The sequence below is a fragment of the Cebus imitator genome, unplaced genomic scaffold (assembly GCF_001604975.1).
Source record: "Cebus imitator isolate Cc_AM_T3 unplaced genomic scaffold, Cebus_imitator-1.0 Scaffold231, whole genome shotgun sequence".
In the NCBI taxonomy this organism is placed as follows: Eukaryota; Metazoa; Chordata; class Mammalia; order Primates; family Cebidae; genus Cebus; species Cebus imitator.
The window spans coordinates 3643754-3669303 of record NW_016107546.1 but is presented as its reverse complement, the minus strand read 5'-3'; the positions used below and the strand labels follow the sequence as shown (position 1 = coordinate 3669303).

The following is a 25550-nucleotide window of genomic DNA, read 5'->3' as shown; positions in this document are numbered from 1 at the left end:
GAACATCTTTTCTGACTGTGTAGGATGCATCCTGTGTGGTGATTTTCCTAGTAAGATGTTGTTAGGAACTTGGTTTGAATCTTCAGAAAACTGAGTTCCACTTTACTTGTGGTTTTAAACTGATTTCCTAGATTTCAAACATGTTGTTCAATGCAAAGAAACCATCTCTCTCAAAAGCATGAAGGCACCTAAGGCCTTAGTGTTCCCTTTTTTGTAATTAACTTTTTAACTTGGGTTACAATATATGTAACATTAAATTTAACATTGTAACTGTTTTCAAGTGCATTGTTCAGGGGCAGTAAGAACAGTCCCATTGTTGTACACTCACTCTCCCTCATCCCTCTTTCTGCCCCTAGCAACCCTCATTTTACTTTCTATCTCTATGAATTTAACTGTAGTGAGTACCTTATATAAGTGGAACCATACAATATTTGTCCTTTTGTGTCTGGCTTGTTCCACTTAGCATGATGTCCTCGAGGTTCATCTGTGTTGTAGCATATGTCAGAATTTCTTTCCTTTTCATGGCTAAATAGTATTCCATTGTATGGATAGACTGCATTTGTTTATCCATTGATCCGTCTATGAGCCCTTAGGTGGCTTTCACCAGCCTTCTTGCTTCTTCACTTCTTTTATTTCTGTCCCCTCCCTTGTTTAGCTGGCATCTTTAGAAATGTATTTTGCCAGTTAGATTGGCCCTGTCCTAGAGGGAGGGTGAAAAGGACCTGGGTGTTTGCTGAGCAGTATTCTATGGTGTGGATATACCACAGTTTGTTTATTCACTCCTTGAAAGACTTGTTTCCAATTCTTAACTGGTTGGGACTAATGCAGCTGTAAATACATGTTCTTATGTGAATATAAACCTGAATTTCTCTGGAATAATACCCAGGAGTGCAATAGCTAGGTTTTATGGTAGTTTCATCTAGCTTATTTTAAAGATTCCCAAACATTTTCCTAGAGGGGCTGTGCCATTTTATATTCAGTGTCTGAGTGATACAGTTTCTTGCATCTTCACCAGCATTGGGTACCCAGGCTACTTACACGTCTATTCACCCAACTACAAATTTGAGTATTCCCCCAACCCCCACTGCAGGTTTGGTAATTCATTAGAAAGACTCATAGAACTCAAGAAAACATTTTATTTATGTCTTTTTATTATAATGGGTACAATTCAGAAACAAAGGGAAGAGATGCGTAAGGTGAGGTATGGTAAGAGAGTGTACAGAGCTTTCAAGACACACCACGTTCCAGTGCTTCTATATGTTTAGCAACCTAGAAGCTCTCCAAACCTTACCATTTAAGGGGATTTACGGAAGTTCCATTACATAGGCATGATTGATTAAATCATGGTCATTGGTGCTTTTGCTTAATCTCCAGTTCCTTTCCCCTCACTGGAAGTCAAAGATGGAGCTGGAAGTCCCAACCTTCTAATTATAGCTTGATCTTTCTGGTTGCTAGCCCCCAGTCTGAAGCTCCCTAGTTTTCTGACCCCACCCAAAAGACACTCTTAGAAGACTCCAAAGATTTTAGGTGCTACCTGCCATGAACAAAACCAAACCTTCCTGATTCTCCAAGGTATCTTCTTTTATTGTTTTCTCTCTGTTTAGAGAACTTTCCTTAACCATTCTTTTAGGATATGTCTATTGCCAATAAATTCTCTTTGTTTTCCTCTGAAAATGTCTTGGTCTTTCTTTTGTTCCTAAAGGATATTTTTGCTGGGTATAAGATTCTATGTTGACAGTTCTTTTCTTTCAGGACTTCAAAAATATTGTGCCACTTCTTTCTGACCTCCGTGGTTTCAATTGAGAGATCTTCTGTCTTTCTACATTTTTTTCCTTATAAATAAGGTGTTATTTTTCTCTTGCTGCTTTCAAGACTTTGTCTTTATTTTTCAAAGATTTAATTATTATTTGTTTTGGTGTGGCTTCCTTTGGGTTTATTCTGTTTAGGTTTTGCTCAGCTTCTTGAATCTGTAGGTTAATGCCTCTTACCATATTTTGGAAGCTTTCAGCCATTATTTCTGTCAGTACTTTTTAAGCCCCACTCTTTCTCTTTTCCTTCTGGAATTCTGACAACATAAAAACTATATCTTTGGTTTAAACTATAAAAACTATAGTCCCACAGGTCCTAAGGCTTTGTATTTTTTTTTTTTTTCAGATAATTTTCTCTCTCTTGTTCAGACTGGATAATTTCTATATTCTGTCTTCCAGTACACTGATTTTTCTCTCTCCTCCATTCCACAGTTGAACCTGTCTACTCAGCTTTTTATTATATTTTGGTCATCAAAGTTTCAACTCTAAAATTTATATTCTCCCCTTTTTTGCTGAGACTTTCTATTTTTCATTTGTTTCAGGCAGGTTCATAACTATTAATTGAATCGTTCTGATCACGGCTATTTTAAAATCCTTGACGGGTAATTCTAACATTGCCAACATTCAGTGTTGGCATCTATTGATTGTCTTATTTCATTCAGTTTGGGACCTTTCTGATTCTTAATATAATGAGCAAGTTTTCTGTTGAAACTTGTACATGTTACTACTATGTTATGAGATTCTGTGTCCTCTTTAAGCCTTCTTTTTTAGCTGAGCTTTTCTGACACTGCTCTGACAAGGGAAGAGTGGTGGCCACCTTAGTAGTGCTGGGTGCAGGTAGAAGTTCAGCCTCTCCACTCAGCCCCATTGACGCTCAAAGTCAGAGGCTCCTCTTCACTGCAGGTCAGGGGTGGGAATTCTGGCAAAGTGCACATAGTCCCCACTGACAAGAGGTGAAGGCACCTCATTACCACTGGACAATGTTAGAAGTCCTGATTCTCCCCTAGACCTCCTCTGACACTTCCCCAGTGGGGAGGGGATAGAGGGTTTTGTTATTGCCATGTGGGGCAAATCCAGGCTGTCCTTGTGTTCTACTGACATCAAGGGAATGGAGGGGCTCATTATCAGCTGGCAGGTAGGACAGCCTGGCTTCCAGTTGGGCCTCATCTGTCATTACCCTCGTGGGGGTGTTGGGTTTCCTTGTTACTGTCTCATGAGATTGGATGTCTAGGCTCTCCATTTGGCCTTAGCTGCTGTGGGTGGGGGTGGAGCCACAGGGTTTTTTCTGTGGTAATTGGCTGGAATAGAGTGGTTATTGACTAAAGGCTTTCTCCTATCCAAGTACTAACCAGGCTTGACCCTGCCTAGCTTCCAAGATCAGACAAGATGGGGTGCATTCAGGATGGTATGGCTGCAGACGGACTAAAGGTTTTGTCTTGGTAGGCTGCCTCTTGCTTAGTTCTCTGGCTAGAAAGAGCAGGCTTTGGTTGGAGATTTTTTGTCTGAGGTGTTGATGGTTCGAGATTGCCACCTTTTCAGCCAGGTCTGAGATATATGAGGAAAAGAGAGAATCTAGTAAACTCACTATCGTGTGTTTCATCTGATCCCAGGGTTTCCTGCTGGTCTGCCTTCTTCTTTTCTCCTTCAGAGTCTCTGTATATTTGTTTTAAAAATAATGTCTAGGATTTTTTTTTTTTGTTGTGCTTAGAAGGAGGAATAAGAAAAAAGTATGTCCACTCCCATCGTCCTGGAACTGGAAGTTTCTTTTTTCTTTTAAGGCTAACAGCTCTAAGCCGTTGCACTAAATCCTCGCTCTGAGTATCCCATCCTCTCATAAATTCAATTCACAAGGGACAGAAACACGGAGTTTGCCCATCCGTGTTCAGCTGGAGATGAACTCACATCAGGGAGCGGTTTGCGTTGCAGGCAGAGAAACCGCAGCACGAATAAAAGGCACAAACAGCACAGGCTATTTAGGCAGGAACACCTGGTTTCCAGTGTTAGCCTATCCCTTGTTCTGTCTCCATCAGAGTCAGTGATTTGGAGCTTAAATTTTTATTTTACTGCTTTGCCCACAGATTGAGGTAGGTAATTCAAAGATAATAGATGGCTAATATTTTTATTTTATGTTAGAAAATAATTACGAAATTTAAAATACTATTTTATTCTTACAGGCATTGAAGAAACATTTAGGCCTTTTTATTTAAGTCAATTGGAAGAAAGCGTAGAAGAAGACGTGAAGAGTTTAAAGGTAGGCAACATAGCAGATGCTCAAAATATTAACATATCAAAATATAGTCTGTCATGAAAACCAAAACAATGTAATTTTTTACTGAGATTTGAGGTAAGCTAGCCTGGTAAACGTATAAAACAAAACGGGCAGTTGTCTGCAGATATCATCCTGTTGGCATACTGGAACCATTTCTCCTTCAAAACTCACAAAATGAGAGAAAACGTGTATAGCCATATGAAACAAAAGCACAATGTCGCTGGCAAAGAGGGAAAGAACCACAAGTGAATCAGCCATTTTGAGGACTTCTTGAAAGATAGTCCACAGAGTGATTCTGCTGAGACATATAACAGAAAAGGAATACTAACCCAAGACATAACGCTGAGGAAGAAGTACTGGAGGGGCAGCCTTGGGTCAGTGTACAGAAGTAACAGCATGGTCACCTGAGACACTGACAGGAGAGTCATTTGAAGCTTCATTCACGTTCTTTAGGAAGGTTGGCTTCTCTCCCTACTTCCCCTATACTTAGCAACAGATGGCAGTACCATCTCCCCAAGACTGAAGCAGGGAGATGGTATCTGGGGTGAGAAGGGTATGACAAGACCCAGTTAGGAACCAACCAACTAAGAGGAATGGAGACCACCCTGCCCCAGTGCCAATCAAACACTGTAATCAAACTACTGTCATACGTCTTCCAGCAACTTACCTCCATAATCATGTACAGGAGACTACAGCAAATAAAACAGGCAAACAGACAGAGATTTTAAAATATAATTTTTAAAAAAGATTAGAATCAGCTAAGATAAACTCAAAGGCAAAAAAACATTCCCCCAAACAATCAGGAATATTTCATAATGATCAAAGACTCAATTCATCAGGAAGGGATAACCACTTTAAATGTGGATCTACCCTCAGTAACATTGTAACCGGGTTTTTTCTTGAGCGCTGGTGAGGCACAGCTCCCCCTAGAGAATGCTGTGAGCTCTTGGCCTCCAGCCTCTTAAAGAATAAGCGGTGGGGCCACTGCAGGTGCACCGAATGCTAGTAAAAGTAAATATCGGACCCAAGAAGTGTTGCAGAAAAGTGATTTTATTTAGGTAGAGAAAAGAGAGGAAAGGAGAAGAAGAGAAAGGCTTACACGAAGAGTGTGGAAGGGGATTCCAGAGGGGAAATCCCAGAGGGAGCTCCCACCATGTGGGAGGGCATTCTAGAGAGCTGGAAATCTGGCCTAGGTGAAGGAGCAGGGGAATTTATCCTGGGAGAAATTTATCCCTCCCAATTTCCTCTGGCCAATGAAAGGAGTTCCTTAGAACTTCCGCTGGGGTGACTGACTTTAGTTTCTTCCCGTGCCCGTGAAATTCAAACATAAAATGTTAAATATCCCGGATGGAGAGAGATGGGAGGGGGGTGTGGCGCTGGGAAATTTTTGCCCTTAAAACTACGCCCCCTCATGGACCTGGAAAGAGAACACATTCCCTCAACATGGCCTCAAAATCAGCACAGCAAAAAGTGACAGAACTCAAAGAGAAACAGACAAATCCACAACCTACAGCTTAAGATTTTAATACACATCTCTCTTCAATTGATAGAACAAGCAAACAAAATTCAGTAAGGATATAGAAGACATGAAGAACATGACTAACACACTTGGCCTAATGGAAACACATGATATGCTGTATCTAGTAACTGCAGAATACCCACCTTTAAAGGCTTTTCAAGAACATGCAGAGCATTTTCAAAAACGGACCATGTGTTAGAAAATCAAACAAGTCTCAAACAGTTTAAAAGGATTGTAATCATATAAAAATGTCCTCTGACTGTATTTCAATTATGTTCAAAATTAATTTTGAAAAGGTAATTGGAAAGTCTTATGTGGTTAGAAGTAAAGAAAAATACTTTTAAATATCCCTTAAGTAAAAAAAAAAAGATAGAAATCACAATGTTATTTAGAAAGTATTTTTCACTGAAGGCTAACAAAGCACTACATATTAAAATTATAAAATGTACTTTGCAAAAGAGTACTTATTAGTATAACCTTAATAAATATTTTTATATATTTAAGAAAATAAGAAAGGCTGAAAATTAATTAGCTAAACATTTATCTGAAGAAGATAGCAAATCTAGAGAAAAAATAAGTAAATAATAAGGAAAAGAGCATAAATTAATGACACAAAAAATAACTAATAGAGGATCAAAAAAGCCAAATATTGGTTATTTGAAAGGCCATTAAAATAGACTAATTAAGACTAATTCAGCTAGGTGTGAGGTATGTGCCTGTAATCCCAGTTACTCAGGAGGCTGGGGTGAGAGGATCATTTAAGGCCAGGACCCCATCTCTAAAAAAATAAAAGTAAAAAATTAACGAGACATGGTGGCATGTTCCAGTAGTCCCAGGAAGGCTGAGATGGGAGGACTGCTTGAGCCCAAGAGTTTGAGGCTGGAGTAAGCTATGATTATGCCACTGCACTCCAACCTGGGTGACAGAGTGAGAATCTACTCCTAAAAAAAAAAAAAAGACTGACAAAGGAGACAAGATTGAAATCCATGAATAAAGAGGAATCACTATAGGTCCTGCAGACATCAAATGGTATTAGAATATTATGAACAACTCTTTGTTGACTATTTTAAAATTAGATAAAATGTACCAATGTCTTTTATAAAAAGTATAATTTAGTAAAGCTAACTTAAATAGAGATAGAAAATTCGAATATTCCTCTAACTATTAAAAGAATTAGTGATTCAAAAAATCTTCCTCTAGAGAATATCCCACAACTAGATAACTTCGTCAATGATTTCTACCAAATATTCAATGAAGACATTATGTCAATTTTACACAGCTTTCTCTAGATAATACGGAAGAGAGAACTCTTCCAGATTCATTTTGTGTAAGCATAACCGTGATTCCCAGAACTGGGAAAGGTGCAACAAAGGAAAATTACAGACCAATCTTGTTAACAGTATGGATGCAAAAGTTCTAAATAAAATACTGTAAGCAAAAATGAATTTATCAAAGAACAAAAGCAAAATAGATTTATCCCAAGAATTGTAAAGTTAGTGTAACTTTATGAAAATATGTCATTATAATTTATTACGTTGTTTTAGTAAATGAGAAAAAGATGTATCTTATCAACAGATGCAGAAAAATGTGTTGATAAAACGTAATGTTTATTCATGATTAAAAATACTATCAAGTCAGAAAAGAAATCCTTTTCTGATAATAGGGTATCTTGAAATGACCAGAAGTTTTGTACTTATTTTAGCAAAATGTTAACAGCCTTTTCTTTTTTTTTTTTTTTTTTTTTAGGCAAGGTCTTAGCCTGTTGCCCAGGCTGGAGTGCAGTGGCGCGATCACAGCTTACTGCATCCTTGACCTCCCAGGCTAAAGTGATCCTCTCACCTCAGCCCCCACCCGAGTAGTTGGGACCACAGGCATGCACCACCATGCCTAGCTGATTTTTGTATTTTTTATAGAGACAGGGTTTTGCTATGTTCCCCAGGCTGGTCTCAAACTCCTAAGCTCAAGCCATCTGCCCTCTTGGGATTATAAGGCGTGAGCCACTTTGCCCAGTCCACCTTTCTTTGAGATAATATGCAAGACCAAGCTACTTACCACCCCCATTAGGTAACACACAATAAGATAATATTATATGTCTACACATTGGCAAACATGGCAAAGCTTTTCTAAACAACATGAAATGAATCTAAATAAACAGTGAAATATGTTTATGGATGAAAGACTTGACATGCTAACAGCTGTCTATTTTCCCCAATGTCATTTATAAAAGGAGTGCAATCCTAATTAAAAGCACAACAAAATTCTTTATGGAATTCAACAAGCTGACTCTTAAGTCTGTGTGAAAGAAAAAAATGTACAAAGATAGCCAAGAAAATTCTGAAGAAGGCGATCAGAACAGCATAGTACTATAGCAAGGATAATCAAATATATTAATAGAAAAGGTGAGTCTTTGCGGTTGGGTTTTCCAGAAGCAGCCGCTGAGCTAGAGATTGGGTGCAAGGAAGGTGTGGGAAGCAGGAATGAGCAGAGGAAGAAGTCAAAGGGCAACGAAGCCTGACCAAGAGCTCTGGCAGCGGGGAGCACTGAGCACATGTCTCTCTGGCTTGTCCCACACCGGACTGAAATGCCCAAGGCTTTCTCCCCTCGCCTCACTCAGTCACTGACTGTAGCTGCTCAGAAGGGGAGTGCTGGGGCATAGAAGTTCACAGCTGCAGGCTGTTTGCTCGCTCAGCGCCTTGCAGCAGGGCAGCAAATCCCTTCTTGAGAGGGAATCTGAGAGGCCCATCACTGTCTACCACAAAGTCCAAAATCAATCCATGTATGTTTCTTAAGCTACACATAAAATTCACAAGGTGTAAAGAAAAAGATTATTGTATATGACCCCATAAAAATGGAAAGATAGTTGGAAAGGAGAAATTGTGTTTAGCAAAGGATTAATATCCAGAATATTTAATAGAGTACCCACAAATAAAAAACAAAAATAACTCAAAAGAAAAATAATAGACAAAAAACATAGACAACTCAAAAAAGAAAGTGAACAACACATTTCAGAAAAGTTATTTGGCCTTGCCAACAGAGAAAAGCAAAATGAATCTGTTACAACTTTTCATCCATTAGATGGAACTTTTTGAAAGATTCGTAATACAATGTTTTGGTGAAAATTCAGAATAACAAGCAGTCTTCTGAAGTATTGGTAAGAATGTAAACTGGTGAAGTTTATTAGAAGGCAAAGCACCCAACAAATTCTACAAGCCCATAAGTTTGCTGCAATTTTACTCTCAGTAATCTATACTACTCACATGTGCACTCAAAGATGTAGCTTCAGTTCTTTGCACCTTAGTTTATAAGAGTGAAAAACTAGAACAAAACCCAAATGTCCATAAGTAAATGCCCTAAATTATGATTCATCTAAACTACAGAATACTATATAGCCATTTAAAAGAAAGAGGTGGAAACTAACATGTAATAATATAGAAAGATCTTCAAGATTAAATGTTAGTGAAAAGTGTAAGTTACAAAACAATATTTACAGTGTGATCTTTTTAATGTTAATATGTATATAAACATATATAACATATAAACATGTTATACATATAAAACAAGTATATATAACATGTTTATGTTATATAATATATATATAAACATATATGTTTATATACGTCATATTGTAATGTATATAAACAATGTTGGCCAGGTGCAGTGGCTCATGCTTGTAATCCCAGCACTATGGGAGGCTGAGGTAGGCAGATCACTTGAGGTCGAGAGTTGGAGACCAGCTGGCTAACATGGCAAAACCCTGTCTCTATTAATAATACAAAAAAATTTAATCAGATTTGGTGGTGCACACGCATAATCCCAGCTACTCGGGAGGCCGAAGCATGAAAATTGCTTGAACCCAGGAGATGGAGGCTGCGGTGAGCCAAGATCATGCCACTACACCACCCTGGGCAACAGAGTGAAACTGTGTCTCAAAAAAAAAAATTATATATATACACACACACACACACACACACACACATATACATGCGTATATATACACATATTTGTGTGTGTTGTGTGTGTGTGTGTGTATTTGTGTATTTCTAGAATGTGTGTGTAAATTCCTAGAGAGAGAATAAGAGTGATATGCATCACATTCTGGATAAGGCTTACCTCTAGGGAATGGAAGAGTAGGGGCTGAAAGAATGTTTGCGTATTATTCTGTGATTCTGCATTGCTTGGAACTTTGGGTTTTTTTGTTCGTTTGTTTGCTTTTTTGAGACAGAGTCTCACTCTGCCCTCAGGCTAGAGTGCAGTGGCACAGTCTCTGCTCACCACAACCTCTACCTCCCAGGTTCAAGTGATTCTCATGCCTCAGCCTCCCGAGTAGCTGGGATTACAGGCGTGCACCACTATGCCCAGCTAATTGTTTTGTATTTTTAGTAGAGACAGGGTTTTGCCATGTTGGCCAGTTTGGTCTCAAACTCCTGACCTCAAGTGAGCTGCCTGCCTCAGCCTTCAAGATTGCTGGGAATACAGGCGTGAGCCACCATGTCTAGCCTGTTTAAATCTTTCAAAAGGAGTTTGTACTTACATATTCATGTAATAAAAGTAACTATAAAAAGAAAACCAATTTTATAAAATTAATATAACAAAAATAATTTTCATATTAGGCCAGGTGTGGTGGCTCATGCCTATAATCTTAGCACTTTGGGAGGTTGAAGTGGGTGGATTTCTTGAGGCCAGGAGTTCAAAACCAGCAACATGGCAAAAACCCATGTCTACAAAAAATACAAAAATTAGTCAAGCGTGGTGCCACATGCCTGTAGTTCCAGCTACACAGGAGGCTGAGGTAGGAGGCTCTCTTGAGCCTGGGAGGTCAAGGTTGCAGTGAGCCATGATCTCACTACTGCAGTCTAGCCTGGATGACAGAGTGAGACCCTATCTCAAGAAAAAAACAAACAAATATATATTAATTAAAAACTAAACACACAGCTGGGTGTAGTGGCGCAAGCCTGTAATCCCAGCTCTTTGGGAGGACGAACTGGGAGGATTGCTTGAGCCCAGGAGTTGGGAGGCTTCAGTGAGCTATGATTGTGCCACTGCACTCCAGCCTCAGCAACAGAGGGAGATTTGATCTCTAAAAACAAACATATGAAGAGACAAAAACAATATATAGAATGCTGCAAAGTGGGAACATAATACACTCTGTCATTCACCCCTAGATCATGCATGTATTCATTTAACTAATATTTTTTGACTACCTATTTATATAGCAGGCATTCTGTTAAGAGCAAAATACAAATAAAACTGGGAAAAAACTTGAAGGAAAAAATGCCGAAGTGTTAACGTTTTATCTTTGGGTGAAGAGAAAAACTGTGGATAGGGTTTAAGAATTTATAATTTTCTATATTTTCTATAATGAAGATTATTGCTTCTAAAAGGAAAAAGTTTTTTATTGTGGCAAAATATACATAACATAAAATTCCCTATTGTAACCATTTTTAAGTGAACAATCCAGTGGCATGAAGTACATTCATAATGTTGTGTGGACATTACCACTGTCTATATCTAGTTTTTTGTCATCCCAAACTGAAACCCTGTACCCATTAAGCAGTAACTCCCCATTCCTCCCTGTCTCAGCCCCTAGTAATCTGTATTTTGTTTTCTGTCTCTGAATTTGCCTATTCTAGGTCGCTCCTAGCAACAGAATCACACAATATATTTCCTTTGGAGTCTGGCATATTTCACTTCACATAATGTTTTCAAGGTTCATCTGTTTTATAGCATGTATCAGAATTTCATTCCCTTTTGTGGCTGAATACCATTTCATTGTATGGATGTACAGGTTGAACATCCCTAAACCAAAAATCCAAAATTCAAAATGCTTCAAAATCTGAAATGTTTTGAGTGCCAGCATGATGCCACAAGTGGAAAATTCCACACCTGACACCTTTGCTTTCTGATAGATAGTTTAGTATCCTCAAACTTTGTTTCATGCACAAAATTACTAAAATGTGGTATAAAGTGATCTTCAGGCTATGTGTATAAGTTGTGTATGTGAAACACAAATAATTTTTTTTTTTTTTTTTTTTTTTTTTTTTTTTTTTTTTTTTTTTTTTTTTTTTTTTTGAAATGAAGTTTTACTCTTGTTGCCCAGGCTGGAGTGCAATGGCTCAGTCTTGGCTCACTGCAACCTCAGCCTCCCGGGTTCAAATGATTCTCCTGCCTCAGCCTGTCGAGTAACTGGGATTTCAGGCATGTGCCACCATGCCCAGCTAATTATGTATTTTTAGTAGAGACAGGGTTTCTCCATGTTGGTCAGGCTGGTCTCGAACTCCTGACCTCAGGTAATACGCCCACCTCAGCCTCTCAAAGTGCTGAGATAAAGTCATGAGCTACTGCCCCTGGCACTTCATGTTCAGACTTAGGTCCCGTCCCCATGATTTGTCATTCTGTACATGCAAATATTCCAAAATTGGAAACAATCCAAAATCCAAAACACTTCTGATCCCAAGCATTTTAGATAAGGGATACTAAACTTGTACCATGTTTTGTTTATTCATTCATTTGTTGATGGATGCTTGGGTTGTTTCTACCTTTTGGCTATTGTGAGTAGGGTACAAGGATGTGTTTGAGTTCCTGCCTCTTCAGTTCTTTGGGGTATATACCTAAGAGTGGAATTGCTCGATCATATGGTAATTCTATGTATAACTTTTTTTTGGAGACAGAGTCTTACTTTGTCGCCCAGGCTAGAGTACAGTGGCACCATCTTGGATCACTGCAACCTCTGCCTCCCAGGTTCAAGCAGTTCCCCTGCCTCAGCCTCCCCAGTGGCTGGGATTACAGGCACACACCACCACGCCTGGCTAGTTTTTGTATTTTTAGTAGAGACGAGGTTTCACCATGTTGGCCAGGCTGGTCTCAAACTCCTGACCTCATGTGATCCGCCCACCTTGACCTCCCAAAGTGTTTTCTCCCTATTCTGTGGGTTATCTTTTTTACTCTCTTCATAGTATCCTTTGATGCACAGAAGCTTTTAATTTTGATGTATTGTTTTTACTTTTGTTTGTGTTTTTGTGTCATAAGCAAGAAATCACTGCCAAGTCTAATGTCATGAAGCTTTTCCCCTGTGTTTTCTTCTAAGAATGTTTGTGGCACTAGCCCTTAAATTAAGTCTTTGATCCATTTTGAGTTAATTTTTCATATGGTATGAAATAAGGGTCCGATGTCATTGTTATATATGTGTATATTCAGTTTTCCCCATTGAATGGTCTTGGCAACCTTGTCAAAAATCTGTTGGTTTATGGGAGGCTTTATTTCCAGCTTTCCATTCTGCTCCATTGGCATATGTGCCTGTCTTTATGCCAGTACTACACTGTGTTGAATACTGTAGCTTCGTAGTAAGTTTTGAAATCAGGAAGTGTGAGTCCTCCAACCTTGCTCCTTTTAAAGATCATTTAGGCCATTTGGGAAAAACTTTAATTTTAAAAAATTACCACTTGTAACATCTATGTGAAATTTCTGCCTTCTGAAAATATTAATTCTTCTCATAATTTTCTGGGACTCAGTATTTTCTGCTGTTCACTAAAGTGTGTATTTATGCTCTTAATTACAGAAAGAGTATTCAAATGAAAATGCAGTTGTGAAGAGAATGCAGTCTCTTCAACTTGATTGTGTGGCATTACCTCCTAGCAGGTCAAATTCAGGTAAATTACACTACGGTCAAAACCTATTTACACCGGGCGCGGTGGCTCAAGCCTGTAATCCCAGCACTTTGGGAGGCCGAGGCGGGTGGATCATGAGGTCAAGAGATCGAGACCATCCTGGTCAACATGGTGAAACCCCGTCTCTACTAAAACTACAAAAAATTAGCTGGGCATGGTGGTGCGTGCCTGTAATCCCAGCTACTCAGGAGGCTGAGGCAGGAGAATTGCCTGAAGCCAGGAGGCAGAGGTTATGGTGAGCTGAGATCACGCCATTGCACTCCAGCCTGGGTAACATGAGTGAAACTCCGTCTCAAAAAAAAATAAATTAACTAAAAACCTATTTATTTATTTATTTGTTTGCTTATTCATTCACTCCACTCTCTAAAATACTATTCAAGACCATAAGGGAAACAGAAGAAACTATAAAAGTGAACACCTGTCTTAAAGGAATTTATAACAATGTTCGAGAGTCTTAAGTTACATATATTTGAAATATGAAGTAACAGTGTGCTCAGCAGAGTCATAGAGTGTTCTGAACAAAAGAGGCTTAATATATCTGTTGGGGAGAAGTGATGGTTCGGGGAGAAGGAAGGGGACGTACATGAGTGCAAAGTCCCTAGGGAGGTCGGAGTGACTTAGAGCCAGAACACAAGCAGAGAGGCTGGCCTCAGGTCAAGTAGGGATACTTTTTTCACTGTAACAGAAGGGATGCCGGAGTATAGGTACTGAAGCTGCGTAGTTATCTGATCTGTGGCTAATTACTTAACCTCTTCTGAACTTTACCCATCAAATCATAATAATTGCTCCTCCTCTCATAGGGCTCTTCAAGAATGAAAATTCATGGGAAGTACTTAGGACAGAGCTGCTGTAGATCTTTCGTTCTTTCTTTCTTTCTTTCTTTGTTTTTGATTTAGAGTCTCACTGTCACCCAGGCTGGAGCGCAGTAGCATGATCTTGGCTCACTACAACCTCTGCCTTTCAGGTTCAAGTGATTCTCCTGCCTCAGCCTCCCAAGATCTGGGATTACAGCTGTGCACCACCATGCCCAGCTAATTTTTGTGTTTTCAGTAGAGACAGGGTTTGACCATGTTGGCCAGGCTGGTCTTGAAGTCCCGACCTCAGGTGATCCACCTGCCTCGGCCTCCCAAAGGGCTGGGATTACAGGCCTGAGCCACCGCGCCTGGCCACAGATCTTATTTTCCACCTGAATTGCTCTGAAGAGACAACTACCTGCTCTGTTCTAAGCCAAGTCCCTTTTTTCCTTGGTCATCCCTGCAACAGCCGCTTTTCTCTTGCTTGTTATAATTTTCCTAGTTCTCTCTTGCTGCCAGTGAGGAGCTCCTATTATTATTTGTAAAGCTGCGGGCAAAGGACCATCTCCTAAATGCTTTGGACTGGTCTCTTACCTGTTTTCTCTGTGTTACTCTGAGGTACAGATTCACAATGGCACTCAGATTTTATTTTACTTTTTAATGTTTCATGAAACCGATTCTAATGTTGATTACTTCTTCTCAGCCACAGAGCAGCCTGGTTCTCTGCACAGTTCCCAGGGATTTGGGATCGGTCCTGTGGAGGAGTCCTGGTTTGCTCCCTCCCTGGAGCACCAGCAGGAAGAGAATGTGCCCAGCCTGCAGAATAAACTCCAGGAGGAAACCAACTACCATCTCTATGGCAGCCGCATGGACAGGCAGACGAAACAGCAGCCCAGACAGAGTGTGGCTTACAACAGAGAGGAGGAAAGGAAACGAAGGGTCTCCCATGACCCTTTTGCACATCAAAGACCTCGTGAAAATTTTCAGAATACAGAGGGAAAAGGCATTGCTTATTCTGGTGCAACCAGTCATGGTAATGCAGTATACCAGCCCTCAGGGCTCACTAGCCAACTTCAAGTACCATATCAGAACAATGGATCATATGGCTTACGTGGCTTTGGAGCAAGACCACTGGCTCAAGGAACAGCAGGTCCCAGAGTTTGGTATGGGCCAATTCCAAGTCATCCGCCTAGTCTGTATAAAAGCCCAGTGCCTGAGACCAACTTTCTAGGAAACACACCCACCATGCCCTTCAGCTCCTTGCCACTACCAGGTAAATGGGTCTTTGATAGTCACAGTCTTGTCTTTTTTTAAATTTTTCTGAAAATAAAGCAACAAGCAGCCCTGTTGTAGATTGTGGGTTATGATGGGGACAGAGAGCATCATCAGCTGCCAGATACAACTTGCCACTGTGGAATGGTCTCCACCAGACCACTTGGTCTGGGAATATTTCATATGGGGCTAGGATTCATCACAGATGCCCATAAGCATTAGGTTACAGGTCCTTGGGACTGGTAGGCATCTTGCTGTAACCTGGATTGCACAGTAGTCCTGTTTTACCCAATCTCTGATAAACGGGAAGATATATGCTTATTTGCTTTTACCTTGCTTGCTGGTTTGAAGGTAAGAAATAAGTCTTTGATATTTTTATTTCTTACCTTACATAGGCCAAAGACTACCATTAGTGATGAAAAATTTTCTTTTAACTCCCATATCTCTATGAGGTGAAGTAAAAGGTAGGTGATAGTAGTTATTGGCAGTCTAGAATGGAAGTGATGTAATATCCAGCATTTTTATCAAATAATACTCACCAACATCACCTTAACTACCTGAACGGCATCTACCAATAATACCCATATGTGTTCTAGAGATCTTTAAATCAACTCAGGTAGAGGAAGCTTTGAGAACCACAGAGCTTAGTTACATTTTCTTTCAAAAGGCCAAATTCTCCAAAAACATCCTATGCAAACACCCTTGATTTTTCCCAAAGGTTTTATTATAAGATCTGTAGAATGCAAAATATTGGATTAGACATTAAGCAGCATCTAAGTCATGTATAATCATATGAGCGAAATGTCCTTTTGTTTCCTTCATGTCTGGGGATAAAGTTTTTCATTAGTATTGCCATATCATTTTATTCATTCCTGATTAAGTCAATGGAAATTTCGGCTGGGGCCGTGGTTGGCCAGGCATGGTGGCTCATGCCTGTAATCCCAGCACTTTGGGAGGCCGAGATGGGTGGATCACTTAAGGCCAGGAGTTCGAGACCAGCCTGGCCAACATGGTGAAACCCCATCTCTACTAAGTAATACAAAAATTAGCTGGGCATGGTGGCGCGCACCTTTAGCCCCAGCTACTAAAGAGGCTGAGGCAGGAGAATCACTTGAACCTTGGAGACAGAGGTTGCAGTGAGCCAAGATCATGCCACTGTACTCCAGCCTGGGCAATAGAGTGAGATTGTGTCTCAGGAAAAAAAAAAATCCAAAGCAATTCCCACTTTGGCAATGCAGTTCTCCAGGCTCTGGCACTACAACAGTCAACAGCCAGCCTGGGTCCTTTCCCTCAAACAGTTTAAATCCTAGGGACAAAGGGCAAACCCTAAACCAATATTTAATATGTCATTTTTTTATCTTATTTCTACATGAGCAACGCAAATACACTAGTTTTGTGTCAGAAATACCCTTCTGTTTTCCCTCTCGCTCTGGCTCCTGGTTCTGCCAGTGACGGATGTATAGGGATCCAGCTCCTTCAGGATTCTGGGATGCTTTCAGTGGGGAAGGGGTACTTGGATCTACAATAAATAATAGAATTTTCTGTGTTTCTGCTCCCAAAGATGAGTCTGCCAAGTACTGAGCTAGTAAATGAACACACTGAGTGTCTCCCTGAAAATTTAAATCATTCTTCTGCTTGCTTTTGTTATCATCAAAAAGTCCTAACTCAGGGCCAGGTGCAGTGGCTCGCACCTGTAATCCCAGAACTTTGGGAGGCCAAGGCAGGCAGATCACCTGAGGTCAGGAGTTCAAGACCAGCCTGGCCAACATGGTGAAACCCCGTCTCTACCAAAAATATGAAAATTAGCTGGGTGTGGTGGCACGCACCTGTAATCCCAGCTACTAGGGAGGCTGAGGCAGGAGAATCACTTGAACCCAGGAGGTGGAGGTTGCAGTGAGCTGAGATTGCGCTACTGCACTCCAGCCTGGGTGACGAGTGAAACTCCATCCCCCAAAAAAAAAGTCCTAACTCTGTACCAAATGTGGGTTTTCTAATTTGCCATCCCATAGAAGGAAGGTGTGTATATACAGTAAATACAAAAGGAAAATAAATGTCTTCCTTTCGGTGAAAGAGCTCCTAGATCCACTCCTTTTTATTCACTGTGCTGCTTAGAGTGAGGTTAGAAAAGGAAAGCTCGCTGGGCTAAGAGTCAGGAGACCCAGCTCTAGCCCTGCTTGTGCCAGCCACTATCTGGGTGACTTTCGGAAAGTCGTTTGCCTCTCCAGAGTTCATTCTTCTCAATTATAAATGAAAATGTTACAACTGAAAATTTATATATTGTAAGCTGTAGTATGTTTCTAATATTGCATTAGTTTCTCCATTTCATAACTTTCATGGTTTTTCCAGTGGCCGGATTTGGGCAGAAAGCACTGACTCAGGAACACAAGTTTCCAAGTAGAGGGGTGCAGGATAAACCTCCATGCCTGTCTGTGGTGAGCGCAGACTGTGAGGGACAAACACGGCGTCAGTATGAGCTGGAGGTGGTGGGCTAGGAGGATTAACCAGGGTAAGGCGGCTTGGCACTGTGCCTGACAATGCACAGAATAAGTGCTCAGCAAATGGTGGCTGCTGTTATTAGCACTGTTATTACTGTTGTTAACAAAGAACGCTTAGCCTTGAGTGCTGGAAGGTACCTCAGAAATGGTCACAGGGGTTCCTTGCTAGGATTCCAAGGACCCCAGTTTCAGCAGCTTCACGAACACCCAGAATTGCACACAGATGCCATGTGTGTGCACATGCTACATTTCTTACACCTTTCAGTAGAGAGGGTCCCTAGTTTCCTTGGCTTCCTCAGAGAAAATGCAACAAATGAGCATGGCATCTGGTCCAGAGGGCAGCCTACCTTAGGGCCAGGTGTGCTGACACAGGTACCTAGAGCTGAATTTCATTTCCCTCCCTCCTCAGAACTGTCTTCTTGACCACCTTCTCTCTCCTACAAAGATATACTGTTTGTTTTTTTTGTTTTTTTTTTTTGAGACGGAGTTTCGCTGTTGTTACCCAGACTGGAGTGCAATGGCATGATCTCAGCTCACCGCAACCTCCGCCTCCTGGGTTCAAGCAATTCTCCTGCCTCAGCCTCCCGAGTAGCTGGGACTACAGGCGTGCACCACCATGCCCAGCTAATTTTTGTATTTTTAGTAGAGACAGGGTTTCACCTTGTTGACCAGGATGGTCTTGATCTCTTGACCTCATGATCCACCCACCTCAGCCTCCCAAAGTGCTGGGATTATAGGCGTGAGCCACCGCACCCGGCCTTCTAAGTGTTCTTTAGAGACAGTACCAACACTTGACAAATTCAGCTCAGCATGAATGTCATTGAGCCCATGCCCCATACCAAGTCCCAGGCTAGCGAGCATAAGGAATACAAAAACAAGTGGATATGGTTGCTACGTCTTGGGACTCACATGCTAGTGGAGAAGTGAAACCGACCTAGCTCGGATACAGAGCGGCCCAGGGCAGTGTCCTTAGTCTAGGATTACAGTGCAGGCTCATGGAAGGAGGTAGAATCCGTGCTGGCCCCACGTCAGAAACTCACAAGTAGGGAGAAACACGTGGGGAGGCCAACAGTCCAGGCAGAGGCAGGAGCATCATATCAGCAGATGAGTGGGAAATCTGGTGGGACTGGAGTCTGGTGTGGAGGGAGACAGGAGACAGTGAAAGGAAGATCAGAGAGAAAGGGTAGAGCAGAGCTGTGGCTAGCTCTGAAGACGGAACCTGAGAGGTATGAGTTTATCAGGTAAAGGAGGAGGACCCTTCACAGATGATGTTGAGAGTCGTGGGATCCTGTTGGGAAGTGTGGCTGAGCTTTGCTGTGTTGTCATCCACCTGTGTTTTCTGACTTGGTGTTAGCCACATTTTTTTAATGGTAAAATTCAAAAACATAAAATTGACCATTTTAACCATTTTTACAGTGGCATAACTTACATTCACATTGTTATGCAACCATCACCACCATCCATCTACATAACTGTTTTAATCTTGCAAACTAAAACTCTGTAACCATTAAACACCAACTCTCCAGTTCCCCTCCCAGCCTCTGACAACCACCATTCTACTTGCTGTTTCTGTGACTCTGACTATTCTAGGTACCTCATATGGTGGAATCAGGCATTGGTAGCATGTGATGTGATTCCCTTCCTTTTCAAGGCTGACTATTCTATGGTTTGGCTAGACCACAGTTGGGTTATCCACTTACCTGCTTATGGATGCTTGGCTTACTCCCACCTATTGGCTATTGTGAATAATGCTGCTATGAACACATTGACAGAAATATTTCTTCAAGAACCTGTTCTAGTTCTTTTGGGTATATACCCAGAAATGGAATTGCTAGATCATATGGTAATTCTATCTTTAATTTTTTTTGAAGAACCACAATACTCTTTTTATTCTTCTTCAGATGGTGTCTTGCTCTGTCTCCCAGGCTGGAGTGCGGTGGCACGATCTCAGCTCATTGCAACCTCTGCCTCCTGGGTTCAAGTTATTCTCCTGACTCAGCCGCCCAAGTAGCTGGGATTACAGGCGCCCGCCACCATGCCCGGCTAATTTTTATATTTTTTTAGAGACAGGGTTTCACCATGTTGTCCAGGCTGGTCTCAAACTCCTAACCTCAAGTGATCCACCTGCCTTGGCCTCCCAAAGTTCTGGGATTACAGGCATGAGCCACCGCACCTGGCCAATGATACTGTTTATAGCAGGACCTGCACCATTTCACATCCCCACCAGCAATGTGCGAGGGCTCCATTTTTCCACGTCTTTGTCTATATGTGTTAATTCTTTTTTGTTGTTGTTGTAGACATCCTAATGGGTACGAGGTGGTTTAGCCACATTTTAAAGAAGAAAAGTTTAAAGGATGGCATAGGATAATTAACCCAGTGTTTGGAGTAAAGCCATGCTTTTTTGCAGTGCTTTATTTTTTCTCTTGCTTTTGATCTAGAAGTACTTACCTGTGTGTTTCTCTATTCAGATGAATCTATAAAATGTACCATATTCAACAGTAGTGGCATTCAGATTGGAGCCTACAATTATATGGAGGTTGGTGGGATGAGTTCATCACTATCAGATAACACAAATGTGAACTTTAAAGAAGAGCCGGCTTCTAAGTACCAAGATATCTTTGGTAAGATACCCTTGAAGGACCCAATGTCTAGCAACCTTGAACTTTCTTACTTGTGAGAAGGATATAGTGGAAGCTTAAAATTTCTCTGATAATTCTTCCTGAAAGTTTTTTCATGTTACTTCTGCAAAATATTTTTGTGATTTCCGTATAATTTCTTTGTGATTTATTTATTTTTAATATGGAGATAATAGTATTTAATTCATGGCTTTGTTGTGAAAATTAAATGAGTTGATATGTATAAAAAGCTTAGAATGCTCCCTGACACATAGTAAGTTCTATAAAAAGTATTAAACTTTCATCATTATCATCAGTATTACTGCTCAGACCTGGAAGAAATAGCTGTGTCAGGCCCTCATCAAAGGAGATCCTGTAAAAGAGAGGAGACTGTGCCCTCCGCAGCACTTCTGCAATAAATTCAAGAGAGCTGTCTCTTACAGGGTTCTACTGTGCAGGCCCATAATGCTAATGTCGAAAAAACAGTCAGGAAAAAGCAGTCATGAAGCCAAAACAACTTGATTAAGAACGCAGCTTTCTAATTAACCACAGGATTGGCCTTTTTTTTTTCTGTAAAGGAACCAATAATAAATGTTAGGCATTGCCGGCTTTGAGGTCTCTCTTGGAACTACTCAACTCTGTTACTGTAGTACAAAAGCAACCATAGACAATATGTACATGAATGAACATTGCTGTGTTCCAATAAAACTTTATTTACAAATGCTGGCAATTGGCCCACAGGCTGTAGTTGGCCAACCACTGGTCTAACCCATTTGAAGAACAGCTTTTAAAATACATAGAACAGAGGTTCTTAACTTTTGATTAGTCAAGGGCACCCTTGACATTGTAATGAAACCTAGGATCTGTCCCATAAAGAAATACTGACAAAATTTGGCAAATATTTTGGGAAGTTTCTGGACTGCTGACAATCTAGTAGTGGCAACACAGGCCACATTATGGAGGGCTGAGGAAAGAAGGGAGGTTGAAAGGAAGAATTAGATGTTTTCTCCCTTACATTCTGTTTAATGAGGTAGAGTGGGGATTAGGGAATATGTTTGTTGTGGTTGTTTTACATTTTTATTTGTTTCCTTTTATTATTTTTATGAAGGGCTAAGAGAAGAACTAGTAGGAGAGAGGTTATGGCAGTGTTGGGGTGGGGGATCGGGAGAAGGGTCCAAAAACAGACCTTTCATCACGTGAAAGACAAGGAAGACGTTGTAACTGAATGGGTTCACACCTGCTGGACAGTTTCCTTGATTAAGAGGAAAGTGAACTCTTGGGCAGGGGTGATGGTCAGGAGTTGAGTGGCTTTAACTCTGGCCAGATGTAAGTGGAAAATGTCCAAAAGGAACAAAAATGGTGGTTTTTCCCTTTATATCCAGGAAGGTCTAATACAAACAGGGTCACCGGCTAAGACTGAAAAGAACACCCAGCCTGTAGCCACACAGGGGTTTTGTTCACAGAGCCATCAGCTGGGGCTCAGAGATTTGTCTGCTAGGAGGAAGAAATGCCTTATTCTTTTTTGTTTTGCTTTTGAGACAGCATCCTGCTCTGTGGCCCAGGCTGGAGTATAGTGGCACAATCATGGCTCACTGCAGCCTTGAACCCCTGGGCTCAGGTGATCCTCCTGTCTCAGCCTCCTGAGACTAAAGGCATGTGCTACCATGCCTGTAGTTAATTTTTGTTTCTTTTTGTAGAGACAGGGTCTTGTTATGTTGCCAAAGCTGGTCTGGAATCCTGGGTTCAAGTGATCTTCCTGCCTTGGCCTCCCAAAGTGTTGGGATTATAGGTGTGACCCACTACGCCAGGCCAGGAATGCCCTACTCTAAGTCACACAAAGACTCCATGTGGGCTAGCAGGGATGTAAAATGTTCACCAAGGCGTCAACAGCTATATGATTAAGAAGTTATCTTTTTCACTGTCTCCTGCTACTCTTCACTTCGCTTGGGTTTTTTTTTTTTTTTTTTTTTTTTTTAGCAATTCAGGAATCTGGAATGTTTGAATGGGTTTTAACTTGATACCTTCTCCTCTTTCCCATTTGGCAGATAATACCACTAGTCTGACTGATAAACACCTGGACCCAATCAGGGAAAATCTGGGAAAGCAATGGAAAAACTGTGCCCGTAAACTGGGCCTCACACAATCTCAGATTGATGAAATTGACCATGACTATGAGCGAGATGGACTAAAAGAAAAGGTTTACCAGATGCTTCAAAAGTGGCTGATGAGGGAAGGCATTAAAGGGGCCACAGTGGGGAAGCTGGCCCAGGCACTCCACCAGTGTTCCAGGATCGACCTTCTGAACCACTTGGTCTACATCAGCCAGAACTAACCCTGGACGGACTTTGGCAGGTCAAGCGACTCCTCACTTAGTGAATTGCTGGAGACCCCAAGAATGTGGGACGTGACCAACTCAGTATCCCTCTGGAGGCTATATGAGTAAACAGCAAACTGTCCTCATGAAACCAGGATGTCAGCTGCCAGACGGAAAGTTGAGGGCAGTTGCGCCCCAGGTCCTGTGCTCCTTGAGGCTATCTGTGCTCCTTGAGGTTATCTACCTAAATATCTGTAATCTGTTGGACAAAGGAAGCAGTACCTGTATTAATTCAAGTTCACCTCCTCCTCCCTATTCACTTTGCTTAAATACGAAGGGCTGTAAAAGCTCAGGGCTTTTGTTCACTAGAAGCAAAGAGCCCCCTGACCCCTTCTTTCAAATAGAACCTTTTGTCTTTGTCTTCAATTCCTAAGTTGGCTGCCTCAGAGCATTCAGAATTGTCCTCACTGATAGGGGTTCTGTGTCCACAGAAATATTGTTTCCTATATTTCATAGCTGGAGAATGGGGAAAGAAATCTGGAGCAAAAGGGTCTCACTCTGTTGCCCAGACTGGTCCCAAACTTCTCGACTCAAGTGATCCTCCCACCTCAGCCTCCCAAAGTGCCATGAGCCATTGTGCCCAGCCAACAATCCACTGTGAGGAAAGTGAGGCAGGAAGACCTCTTAATGGCATAGCACCAATCAAAACATGACTCCTAACTGGGTTTGGAAATGAAGGGAAGAGATGTCTGAGGAAGATCCTTTTATTTCAGCTTATGCCGTTTTCTAGAGTTTTGTTGAGACGAGAAGAAAAACTCAAGAGAACATAAAATCAGCTTTTAAAATTCTGTGCTGTGGTCTTCACAAAGGTTCCTGTTATAACCAAAGTACAGTAGAACTCTAAGCCCTGCTCAAAGAGATTTGTTTGTATCACAACTGCAGCTCATTGCCAAATTACAGGGTCTGTATTACAATTTGATACAGTATCAAATACTGTGTCAGTCACTATAGGCTGTAAGAATCACATGCAGTCTTCATTAAATTATCGATTATTTTTTAAATTAATTGAATTTATAGTCAGTTAATTTTTAAATTAACTGAACAGATTTAAAGAGGTACTAAGGAGGGGGAAAAATCATGGGGAGGGAAAGACCAGAATTTCCCAGGCAGTTATTGCAAGGAATTGCTACCAACTGTGACAACAACAAAAATTCTTGATTGACTTTTAAAGCTCTTTCCTGGCATTCTGGTACTTTCACTCAGCCTGGGTGCCCTGGAGAGGGAATAGGGAATGTTGATCTCCACCCCTGGATGAGACCAGAACCTTAAGGCTGATACTGCTGAGTGGCTTCCTCGGTTTACTCCTGCGTACTGTGAAAGTATTTTCATATTTTTTCTGTGTGCCAGAGTAAAAAAGGACAGCTTCTGGGTCTGGTAATGGTGCCTCTGGCAGCCTTTCAAAGCTCACCTGAAACCCGGGGGTGGATGAAAGAACAAGAAGACTGAAGCTGGGTGGGCTGCTCAGTGTCTCCGCTGGCATTTTGCTAAACAGAGAGGGAAGGCTGTGTGCTTAGCTCTCCCCAGAGGGAGGGCGAGAAGGGTGTGGTGATGGTCAGTCTGGCTGTCAGAACCGATTCTGGTGTCTTGGGCTGATAACAGTGTTGTGGATTCTGATTCTGAATCCCCTTGACTCCAGCAGACACATCCATACCCCTGAAATGGAGCTGCGCAACAGGCTGTCTCAGCCTTGGCACTGTTGATGTCCCTGGCTGGGTAATTCTCTGTTGTGGGGACTGTCCTGTGTCTTGTAGGATGTTTGGCAGCATCCCTTCCCCTACCTACTAGATGCCAGGGGCACTGATCTCCCCCTCCTCCCTCCCCCAGTTGTGACAAAAATGTCTGTAAACGTCAAATGGTCCTTGGAAAGAAGATTGCCCCGGTTGAGAAGAGCATGCTGTAAAGTAATGAGCCTCGGCTCTCCTGTCCGCACCCTTCCAGCTACTACTTGGCTGCCATGCAGCCTTGGATCCTGCAGCCCAAAAGGGAGAAGGGAGGGGAGGGGCCGGGCTTTGCGGGAGGGGCCTGGGTGATTTCTGTGTGCTCCTTGTACCATCTTCCTAATGGTGTTATCAAATCTCTTAATTTCCAAAGAGGTTGAATAATCAATGTTAAAAGGCAAAAGGGCAAGACATTTTTTAACACACTGTTTAAAATAAAATTTTATGCCTCAACTATAGGCTATTGATGTGATATGTGTGTCGCTGGGACAGATGGGGATTCTCCATGGTGTCTCTGCTGCTGAGCCTGCGTTTCCATATTCCCCTTTTACCCTCCTGCTGCCAGCAGGAGACGGGATGCTGATGGTGAGAACACCTTCCTGCCGGTGCATTCCAGCCCTCAGGATGAGAGGCCTGCAGCACTGCTGTCCTTGCACCTGGCTCTGAGGCCTTCCCTTCACCCCCACTCTCAGCACCATGCTGAGAAGAATAAAGTTTGCCTGTGAGGAGTAATGTACGAGGCCCAAGCTTCAAAAGAACACTGCTGTTAATGGGTAGAGCCAGGCTAGGTGTGGTGGCTCACGCCTGTAATCCCAGCACTTTGGGAGGTCGAGGTGGCAGACCTGAGGTCAGGAGTTCGAGACCAGCCTGGCCAACATAGTGAAACCCCATCTCTACTAAAAATACAAAAAATTTAGCCAGGTGTGATGGGGCATGCCTGTAATCCCAGCTATTGGGAGGCTGAGGCAGGAGAATCACTTGAACCTGGGAGGTGGAGGTTGCAGTAAGCCAAGATCCCACCA

The 25550-nt window shown here is 41.7% G+C and overlaps 1 protein-coding gene across 3 annotated transcripts in view; it reads left to right on the top strand.

Annotated features, from left to right (window-relative positions):
* Positions 1 to 24986, top strand: part of RIPK1 (receptor interacting serine/threonine kinase 1) — a 41334-nt gene extending 16348 nt beyond the window's left edge. For all 3 annotated transcript variants that reach the window (XM_017497471.2, XM_017497470.2, XM_037727465.1), the window contains 5 exons: positions 3983 to 4059; positions 13152 to 13242; positions 14758 to 15327; positions 20290 to 20442; positions 22482 to 24986. In XM_017497471.2, the coding sequence (XP_017352960.1) occupies positions 3983 to 4059; positions 13152 to 13242; positions 14758 to 15327; positions 20290 to 20442; positions 22482 to 22768 (1178 nt within the window). In that variant the 3' untranslated portion in view covers positions 22769 to 24986. The remainder of the gene's footprint in view (positions 1 to 3982; positions 4060 to 13151; positions 13243 to 14757; positions 15328 to 20289; positions 20443 to 22481) is intronic.
* Positions 24987 to 25550: the final 564 nt, after the last annotated feature.